The sequence below is a fragment of the Pipistrellus kuhlii genome, unplaced genomic scaffold (assembly GCF_014108245.1).
Source record: "Pipistrellus kuhlii isolate mPipKuh1 unplaced genomic scaffold, mPipKuh1.p scaffold_m20_p_27, whole genome shotgun sequence".
Taxonomy (NCBI): domain Eukaryota; kingdom Metazoa; phylum Chordata; class Mammalia; order Chiroptera; family Vespertilionidae; genus Pipistrellus; species Pipistrellus kuhlii.
In genome coordinates, this window is record NW_023425526.1 from 3,121,216 (window position 1) to 3,132,343 (window position 11,128).

At 48.3% G+C, this 11,128-nt stretch overlaps 1 protein-coding gene across 1 annotated transcript; it reads right to left on the reverse strand.

Moving 5' to 3' along the window:
• Nucleotides 1-243: 243 nt before the first annotated feature.
• LOC118727907 (RNA exonuclease 1 homolog) lies at nucleotides 244-2,185 on the reverse strand. Its single transcript, XM_036453932.2, has one exon. The coding sequence runs from the start codon at nucleotides 2,183-2,185 to the stop codon at nucleotides 299-301; it is 1,887 nt and encodes a 628-aa protein (XP_036309825.1). The 3' UTR covers nucleotides 244-298.
• Nucleotides 2,186-11,128: the final 8,943 nt, after the last annotated feature.

Genomic DNA, 11,128 nt, shown 5'->3' on the forward strand with positions numbered 1-11,128 from the left:
GGAGAAAGACATAGAATTATCAATGATAAGAGAAAAACATTGGTCAGTTGCCCTTTGAATTCCCCACATTGGGGATGGAGTATGCAACCCTGGCAGGTGCCAGGACCTTGAGTGAAATCGTGACAACCTGCTTCTTACGTGGATGCTCAACCCAGATGGCAATCAGACAGGAAATACACGTGATGACAAATAAAACTACAGATGTACTCTAGCTTATTGAACTGTTCCTTTACTGTTAGACATGTGGGCAGGAGACATGTGTGATCACACAGTATTTCCCAATCCATAGTCACGTCCTTCAAATCCTGGGCGGCCGTGAGCGCTGGGTCTGGGCGTCTTGTCCAACCTTCGAGATGACCAGGTGCATGCAGGAGATGGCGTCCTCGATGGAGTTGTGGCCGTGAACCCCGTCCTGGATGACGTGTCCGAGGTGCTGGGCCGCGAGGCTGCGCAGGGAGCGCCTGTAGGGGAGGCCCAGGTGGTGCGGGAAGAGCACAGAGGTGTCCAGCACCGTGCGGTGGGTGAGTTTCAAGGCCAGCAGGTCGCTGTGCAGGCTGTGTCCGATGAGGATGGTGTCGGCGTTGAAGAGGGCGAGCAAGACGGCCTGGACGTCCCGCAGGGAGACGCTGGTGCGGGCCAGGTGAGCCGCGGTCACTCCGGAGAACCTGGTGTTGTGGTCGACGATGGGGCGCTGGGGCCTGACGAAGGAGTCGAACACCACCCTGCCGGCGCTGTCCACCACGGAGACGCGGGCCAGCTCCAGGCCGGCGGTGGTGTAGCACATCTCGCAGTCCAGGGCGAAGATGCCGGGGTGAGCGCCTGGGGGCAGGTCTTTGGCAAAGGTGTGCACGAAGCCCTGCAGGTCCTCGTGGCGGCCGTCCCGCACGTGCTGCGGGGCCACCTGGCAGCCAGGGGAGCCGATGGCGGCCGAGCAGCAGGTGTACTGGATCTGCCAGCCCCCGGGCGCTGGAGTGGGGCGCAGCCGCCCCCAGTGGTAGTGACATGCCTCCTGCTGCACACAGCGGCCCGAGGGCGCCACGAGGTACTGGGTGCCACAGCGGCAGCAGAGCCTGCAGGAGGGGTCTGCGGGCAGCTTGTCCTGGTTGGTGAACAGGACAGCGCCCCCTGGCCTCTCGGGGTGGGGGAAGGGGAAGCCCAGCTCCTTCAGCTGGGCCTGGGTGAGCAGGAGCTCCTTGAGGCGAAGGTACAGGGCGGCTGCTTTCACAGGATCCTCCCCGAGGGGGCTGTCCGGGTGCTGGAGGGAGAAACAGATCTGGGTGGCCAACATGCCCCCCAGACCCACGTCCTGGGGCACAGCGCTGAGGGTTTTGCAGGGACCGGGCCCGGGGCGGGGGCCCAGGCGGCGCAGCCTGTGCAAGGTGCTGAGGGCCAGCTCGTGGTACTTGGTCTTGCTGGGGCTCTGGTGGTAGGCAGTCTTCTCCTCCTGGAGCGCCTTCTCGATGGCTTCCTGGGTGGAGGGGCAGGACTTGAGACACTGGTCCAGGAACAGGCTGAGGAAGCGCTGACGGGTGACAGCGGGGACTTTGTCTCCTGCCTCTTCAGGTGGCACCGGCTGCTGAGAACTCTGCACGGGTGGGCGGCGGGTCACGCGCTTGGGGGGCATGGTGCCGGGGGCCATGTCTGAGGGGGTGCGTGTCTTAGGGAGCTGGCTGCCCAGCCCCTGGGCCTCGGCAGGAGGGCTGCTGCTGCTGGCTTGGAGGGGCTTCTTGGCACCTGCAGCCAGGCAGGGCTTTGGGACCAGGGCCACCCTCCTTTTGTCCCTGCCAGCAGCTGAGATGTGGATGCCGGGGTGCTTTGGGGTGGGATGCTGGTCAGGCTGGGGCAAGCCGGCTGAGCATCTGGGAGCCTGCTCTGCCTGCCACCCCAGGTCACACAGCTCCTGGATGGTGCGCAGTTGGGTGTGTGGGGCCAGGCGTCTCCTCACTGACTCTGGCTGGATGAGAAATTTGGGGCCCCAGCTGTGTTTGGGGGGAACCAGGGGCAGGCTTCCAGGGTTAGTAGGATGATGGCAGGGATGCAGGGGCAGCAGGATTGGGGCTGGGCAGGAAGCACGCGTATAGGGCCGCAGAGCTTGCAGATGTCCGGGAGGAAACCAGCTGGGTGCAGTGGCCCTCAGCAGGGCTGGAGCTCGTGCTGCTCTTCGACTTCTTCTGGGCGAAGGCATGGCCCTGCTCTCCTGGGCTCTGGAGTCTAATGGCTCAGGCTGGGAGCCCTCCGCCCTTATATAGGCAGAAAGCCCCGCCTCCCAGCAGATTAACTGGCTAAACCAATCAATTCTACTTGACCTCATGTTCTCCAGTCTGCTGTTCAGACCTCTTCCCTGAACCCACCCAGGTAATCTGATCTTCTCTGGACTGGCTTCTAGAATGCTGGAGCTCCCTGGGGACCGCATCCACAGGAGGGAACTCCTAGTCCAGAGGGTGGGCCCCGTCCTCTGCTCAGCCTTCCCTGTGCCGGGCCATTGAGTGCCCCACAGAAACTCCACAACCACTTCTGTCTCTGGGCCAAGGGGAGGAAGCCAAGGTTCACAGAAGTCAAGACCACACAGAGAAAATTGGGAGCAAGATAGCGACCGGCCACTGTGACCTTGTGGGAGGGCTCACCCACATCTCACTCTCCTGCTTCCATGCACCCCCACCTCCCCTCTGGGGTGGAGCACAACTCTGATTGAATGTGGGTCTGGGCACTCGTCTGCCAGGACCCGAGGCCTGTTGGACTGCGTCTCCTTGCCTTCAGGATTCAGTCTATACCCTGTATTTGCGCAGCCTGATCCTCAGAATGCAGGTCAGATGCTCCACGGCCCTCAGACTATATCTTTTAAAACTTGGAAGGAGTTGAAGACCACCTGTTCTCTGTGTGGACCAAGATCCCCTTGTGTGCTCGGCTTACTAGATGCAATATCAGGGGAAGCTATGGCTCCCAGTGATTGGAATACTGTCCCAAAGGCTCGTCCCTCACCTGGAGATTACTCATATGGAAATGTAACTGGGCAGAGCTTAGTGAGGAGCAGGCTAGCAGACACCTAGCTCATGGGGTTCCCATTACAATTAATTTGGACACCGGAACTCCTGGGGCTTTGTAGGCTCAGTTAGTAAACCCCATGCAAACTTATCTGCATTAAATATCTGTGCCACCAAAGCCTGGGGACAGCTGGCAAAAAAAGGGGAAACATCTCTAGATTGAATTAAAATTAGGCAAGGCCCAGAGGAACCCTATCAGGATGTTCCAAGCAGTAGACAGTGTGTGGCTGACTCTGAGGTTGGAATGATACCCATGAAACAACTGGCTGTTGAAAATACAAATGGAGTATGTCAGGAGGCCTTACCTACAGGAAGAATGGTACTGTGCCTGATTTCATCGTGTTTGTGGTGACATTGAACCAGCCAGTGTTCAAGGAGCAGTATTAGCTGCCACATTAAAAGAAATGATCGCTTGTCAGCAGAAAAAGGGGGATACTTTAACTGTGGTAAGCTAGGGCATTTTGCTAGAGACTGCAATGGTAGAAATGGAAGTCAAAAGGCTACAGGGAGTGGAAACAGCAGCCTGGGCCGTGTCCAAGATGCAGGAGAGGAAAGCATTGGGTAAATGAATGCTGCTCCAAGACTGATATTGAAGACAATTTAATGCCCCTAGGCAGGGGGACTTCAAGCAGTTCCAGCCCAGCCCCTCAAACAGTAGGGACCTTATTTCTGACCCCACTGCAGCCTTTGGTGCAGCTCAGTCCCAAAGCCAACTGTTGGAAATCTGTTCCGGGCCCTGATAGGACTTGCAGGATTGGACCTCAGCCCCACCTCCCACTATGTCCTAACCCTGGAGACTGGGCCTCAGGCCATTGCTTCGGGCATGTATGCTGCTCTTTTGGAGAGCATGATGGGATTAATTTTAGGGAGGAGCAATTTGAAATTGAAAGGATTTCAAATTCTCCCTTGGATGATACCGTGTTTCCCTGAAAATAAGATCTACTTACAGGTTTCCTTCTGAGTGAAATATAAGGCATCCCCCCTAAAATAAGGCCCCCCCTAGGCTAAACATTTGGTCCACTGATTCTGAAAGAAATGGAGTCACAAGAAATTCACCAGGAAATTCAGGAAATGGATTGTTATGATGATGTTCCAGAAGATGATGACATGATTGTCATTGAATAAATGAGTAAATTCTGGATACTGTAGGATTCACAGTTTGTTTGGTTTGTGTTGACAACTACCGTACTACCGTACCGTATACAGGTAATAAATTTCCTTTATTTTCATTTAACAATAAATGTGTACCATATTCTTCTTCATGGAAAAATAAGACATCCCCTGAAAATAAGACCTAGCACATCTTTGGGAGCAAAAATTAATATAAGACACTGTCTTATTTTTGGGGACACAGGGTAGATCAGGACTATACTGTTGAAATTAAAGTATTAGCACAAACATTTCTATCTAATAAAAGAGAAACATGCAAATTGATTGTACCTCTGCTACACTTATAAACCACACCCACCAGCCAATCAGGAGTGAGTATGCAAATTAATCCAACAAATACGGCAGCTGCCATGAAGCTGGAGCAAGCAGTAAATTTGGGTTGCCCCAAGCTTCTGGCCTTCCCTGACCTCTGCTCAAGGCTACAAAGTTTCAATTATAAAAGGTAAATAAATCCCAACAAATATGGTGGCAACTGTGGGGAGCTAGAGCCAGCCAGAGGCTTGGATTGCCCCTTGCAATGGAGGAAGTGAAGTCAAGCTTCTGGTGCATCCAGGCCTGTTCTGGCCTACACTCAAGTTTGAAAAGTTTCAATTATAGAAGATAAATGAATCCTAGATACCAGGGCCTCTGTTTGGGTTGCCAAGGGGTGTGGCCGGCCTGCAAACCATCACAGGCCCCTCGTCTAGGCCATCCCACCACCCAAGCGAACCCTCACCCTGATCTAGAACACCCTTCAGGGAAAACTAGGTAACCCCCACCCATGCACCAGGCCTCTATCCTATCTAACAAAAGAGTAATTTGCAAATTGACCATCACTCCAACACACAAGATGTCTGCTCCCTCTCCAATTTGTGACCCCTCTGGAATGTCCAACTGCCTTGTTTAGGCCCAAACCCAGTAGTCAAAGATTTGTGCCCCCATGTGGATATAAGATGGCCAGCAAGGAGGGCAGTTGGGAGAGACCAGATCTGCAGGGGAGGGCAGTTAGAAGTGACCAGGCTGGCAGAGAAGAGAAGTTGGAGAAACAGGTCTGCAGGGAAGGGAAACTGGGGGAGAACAAGGCCTGCAGAGTGGGGGATTTGGAGGAGAACAGGACTGCAGGGGAGGGCAGTTAGAGGTTACCAGGCCTGCAGGGGAGGGCAGTTAAGGGCAATCAGACTGGCAGGGGAGGACAGTTACAGGCAACTTGGATGGCAGGGGAGAAGTTAGGAATCAATCAGGCTATCAGGGGAGTGGTTAAGGGAGGGATCAGGCTGGCAGGCAGAAACGGTTAGGGAAAATGAGGAAGGCAGGCAGGCATGCAATTGGGAACCAGCAGTCCTGGATTGTGCAAGGGATGTCTGACTGCCTGTTTAGGCTCAATCCCCCTACTGGGATTAGGCCTAAACAGGTAGTCGGACATCCCTTGAGGGGTCTCAGATTAGAAAGGGTGCTGAGGGACACCCCTACCCCCATGCACATATTTCGTGCACCAGGCCTCTAGTTAATACTGTAACTCAGGTCTTTCCAGAAAAAAAAAAAAATAGCACAAATTCTCCTTCTGTCTTACTATCCAGAAGGGCAGCCCCATGGTGCAGTGGGCTTTGGGTCCACTGTATACTGGGCAAGAACAGTTAAGCAGGGATGGCGTGAGTTAGAACTAAGTATTAATGGGAAGCCTTTTAAAGGGATTATGGATACTGCATCTGATGTGTCAATCATCGCTTTCAGACATTGGCCCCAGCCTGGCCTTTAACGCCATGGCTTCTGAATTGCCAGGAGTGGGGTCTGTTACTCAACCCTTGCAGATGCACAGCTCCTACAATGGGAAGATCCAGGTTATTTTCAACCTTATGTATTGCAATAGTTACCGGTTAACCTATGGGGACGGGATATGCTAGAGCAGATGGGGGTTTTCATAACAAGTCCCAGTTCCATTGTGACTTCTCTAATGCTTACTCAAGGATTTTACCCCCTAAAGGGAGTAGGAAAGCGTCAGCAAGGGAGTCAGTCATCAATCCCAATGTCCACTCAAAAGAGGAGGCACGGATTAGGTTACCAAAATTTTCAACAGGGCCCTTGATCATTTATTCGACCCAACGTACAGCAGCCACAATTACCTGGCTTGCAGATACCGGTCTGGATTGATCAATGGCCCCTAATAGGACAGAAGTTAAAAGTTGCATAAGAGTTGGTTGGAAAACAGCTCGAGGCAGAACATATTGAACCCACTCACAGCCCATGGAACACACCCATCATTGTAATAAAGAAAAAATCTGGTAAATGGAGCCTATTGCAAGCCCTAAGAGGAATTAATGAAACCATGGAGATTTTGGGGCCCCTTCAGTTGGGGTTACTAAACCTTACATGTATCCCGTTGCAATATCAATATTGGTATTAGATCTTAAGGACTGCTTTTTTACTGTTCTTCTTCATCCTGAGGATTGCAAAAGATTTGCATTTAGTGTCCCTGTAATAAATATTAACGATCTTATAAAGAGGTATAATGGAAAGTACTGCCTCAAGGCATGGCCAATAGTCCTACATTGTGTCAGGATTTTGTGGTCATAGCCAAACATCCTATAAGGAAAAAATATTCCGAGGCTTATATTATTCATTATATGGATGACATTCTCTTAGCTCATAATAATAAAACACACACACACACACAAATATATTTATGTATTTCTAGGATTCCCTGTAATATGCTGAATTATGCATAGTACCTTAAATGGTTCAAAGGACATTTCCTTTTTCTTATCTTGGCAGCATTATTGAGAGAAAACAATGAAATCTCAGAAAAATTCAAATTCAGACAGACACATTATTTACATTAGATAACTTTCAGAAATTATTAGTAGATATTAACTAGGTTTGACCTGCTTTAAAATTAACTACTGCTACTGGTGCAGCCACTGTGGAGAACAGTATGGAGTTTTCTCAAAAAACTAAAAATGGATCTCTCATTTGACCCAGTGATCCCACTTCTAGGAATATATCCCAAGAAACTAGAAACACTATTCAGAAAGGATATATGCACCCCTATGTTCATAGCAGCACACTTCACCATAGCTAAGATTTGGAAACAGCTTAAATGCCCATCAGCAAATGAGTGGATTAAAAAACTGTGGTACACAATGGAATACTGCCCTATGGTAAAAAAAGGAGTTCCTACCATTTGCAACAACATGAATGGAGATGGAGAACATTATGCTAAATGAAATAAGCCAGGCAGAGAAATATAAATATCACATGATCTCATTCATTTGTGGAATATAATGAACGACATAGACTGATGAACAAGAATAGATCCAGAGACTGAAAAACATCGATCAGAACCTCAAACCTCAGAAAAGAGGGTGTTGGTGGGAGTAAAGGGGAGATACCAACCAAGGGACTTGTGTGCATGCATATGAGCCAAATCAATGAACACAGACAACAGTGGGGTGGGGCATGAATGCAGGGTGGGGGTAATGTGGGAGAAAGGGCACATATGTAAAAAAGTAAAAAAGAAAAAATAATAGAAAAGAAATTGTGAGGTAACCAGAACCCCTGAGAACGTCTTCCTTGCCATGCTAGTAGTCATCAGCTATACGGTAAAATTACCTGGGGCAAGTGGGAAAGTATTTTGAACTAATGTTCCTGACCCTTCATGGGTAAATGCCCTTATTTGGGCTGATACCCTGCCTAATGTAGTCACCAATAATACCAAACACCTTGGTCATCCAGGAGGACCATGGGTGAGGCAAGGAAGTACAATTACAAAGGGGTCGCCACCCAGTTTCTCTTTTGTATGACACAAAATCAAACCACTGTCCCTTTGTGAGTAAAATTAAAGAGAGGTTTCTGGATTGCATGGACACCAAAGGAAGGGACTATTGTGGGGGCATTGAAGTTGCAGGGATTTCCCTTTTCCATGTCCCGTATGGAAAGAGAGATGAACGAACTGGTTCTAAGTGGAGGTGCCCAGGGATTGAGAAATATTAGAAATAAAGAGAGAAGACATAGAGATAGATTTTAAGCTGGGAGCTGGGAGGGCCGCTGACCTCCTCTGCTGGAGAGACAGACTGACAACCTCCTAAGCCACATAGCACATCTATTTATACTCCGATCCAACAAGAGGTTTCACAGGAAAACAAGGAGCCTGGGAGAGCCCAGGTTCCACCCACTCCTTCCTCTGGAACAAACACAAGCCAGGAACTAAGAACATCTCCGCACCCCCAGGGCAGGAGTGCAACTGACATGATTCTGCCAATACCCCGGGCCCAGTCAGCAACAATCTAAAGAATGTCCAGGTGTCTTCCCATTTGGCCCTCTACAGACTATCACTACTTGCTCCTGGGAGAAGTGCAGAAAATGTAACTAAGACCTTGTCTATAAAAAAGAAATTGGCAGACAGCTTGAAATGGAATTGCCATGGCCTAGAGCAAAGAATATCCTTAGATGATATGATTCTACAAGGCCATTATAATTTTTCCCAGATTTGTATTATCTCCATTACCTATAATAGTACCTTGCACCCTTGGTAATCAATAAAACATCATCTTTTTGGTGGTTGGAGACAAAGGTAACACATCCCTTGATATTTTAGACTTACAACAGTATAATGTACAATTATCTCAAACAAACTTACAAACTAATTTTTTGAATGTCTGGCAGCAATTGATAAAGGACATGAAAGGATTTAATCCCTTCCACTGTGTAGAGGCCCCCATGGGAAGGCACCTGAGCATTTTATATTGTCCCCACTTGCTCTTTTGGCCAAGAGGGACCATCTTCTCACAATCCAATTGCCTACAGCTGTTGCCTGAGCTTTCAGTCCATGCCATGGTTGCCTCGAGGTGGCTGGTACCATGGATCTGTCTCTCGCCCATTGTGGGGAGCTGGGCCTTCCTTGGAGAAGAAACCTGAGTTTCCCAAGATATGTTATCTGTGCCAGAGCCTCACCACCAGGCAAGAGGATCTCAAGGCAGGTGCTGGGCGTGGAGTCCTCAGGGGCATAGGCTACCAAGGAGACAGAACTGAACCTCATATCACCCTGCTTGGCCTAGGAGGATGGCTGGTTAGCCAGAGGCGGGTAAGATTCCTCAAGGGAGGAACAACCTAAGATAGGCACAGTCTCATAGGAGCCATGAGGAGAGAACTTGGGGGTCAGCAGTGGTGGGGCACAGACCCTCACCCCCCTCCAACTTTGCAGGGGTCTAAACCCTCACCCCTTCTGAGGGAAGTCTCCTGCTCCCATGGCTGCTTTGCTTCCCATGCCCAGCTCAAATTGGGACCCATATAACAGACACAGACTTGGCCAACAGCAGCTGCCTTCTCACTGCAATAAGACTTGTTTGAGTTGTCTTGCACCCATGGTGTGGGGAAGTAGGTTTTGATATCTAAATACAGCCTAGCACCAGGAATACTCAGGGCCTAGGCACTCAAGAAGGCAAATAGTCCTTTCCACTAATATTTACAGGGTAAAATAAGATTATTGTTAGAGTATTAAATTTGACAGTAAAATAGTAGTCAAGTTCTCAGACTAATTTAAATTGGCTAATTGAAATAAGTGAATATTCTAGAAAAATTAATTATACTGGTCAAAAAGCTATTCCTAAAGTGTTAACTAAATTTTTTCTTGGTAATTCATCTCATGATAAAATTGTGTAACATGTAATGAATCTAAAGCAATCATATTTTAGTGCAAAAAAATTAAAATTTACAAGCTATCAAGATTACAATATAAAATTTCCAAAAGCCTCCTAATATTTAAATCAAAAGAAAGGGGGGGGGGGTAGTAGAAGAATATCATGTATGGAAAAATATCCTGTAAGTAAATTACATCTAGAAAATTTTTACTTTAGAAAATTAACTTTCATTTGTAATGGTAACAGCAAGACACCCATGAAAAACACACATGGTGTCAAAGCAAGCCAAAGGAAAATTGTTAAGGCAAAAAATGAGAAAGGATTCCAAGTCAAATTTATAGAAAATATTCCTTTATTAACTTTTGGTGGGGAATATGTTTGTCTATTTTCAGAAAACAACTCCAAGACCATGTGGATTCCTGCAATAGAGAGGAATTGACAGGACTGCTCCAGCCATGCAGACAGAAGAGAAGCAGTCCAGAGATGGAAGACATTGGCGACGCTTTGCCATACTAGCAGTCAGCAGCTTTGTGTCACTGTAGGTTGCCCAGGACCAAACCAGAGAGGGTCGGACCTGCATTACCACCATTTGTTCACCATCCAGAAATGAAATATCATTGCTGATATGTACACATAAGGAACTGTTTGACATTGAGATTGGGACTCAAAAGAACTGTTGGCCCAGAAAGAAACTCACTAAAGACTGATTCATTTACCTCTCAGCATAACCATTATTGCTTGTCTCATTTTCGGTTCTTATAAATGTATTTCTAGTAGGACATGATCTCACTCATCTAGGGGAAATAATGAACAACTTAAACTGATGAACAAAAACAGAACCAGAAACAGGAAAGCATCGATCAGACTGTCAAACCTCAGAGGGAAGGTAGGGAAGGTTGGGGGTAAGGGGAAGAGATCAACCAAAGGACTTGTGGGCATGCATATAAGCCTAACCAGTGGTCACGGACAACAGGGGGTGGGGCCACGTGTGGGGAGGGGTTTGGGATGGGAATGGGGGCGGGATGAGTACAAATTTGTGATACCTTAATCAATAAAGAAAATTTTTTTTAAAAAAGATAAAAATATTAATTACTGTTTACTTAAGCCCTGTATTTAATATACTTATAGGAGATTCATCTCCATTATCCCTGTGCTGCTTGACAGAGGAAGCCAAGACAGCCTTACGAAATGTTGAGGATGCCTTAAGTTCAGCACAACTTACTAGAATTGATTACTCGGTTTACTTTTCCCTACAAACACGTACACCCACTGGGTCATTTGGCAAGCTCCTGGAGTTGGTGAATG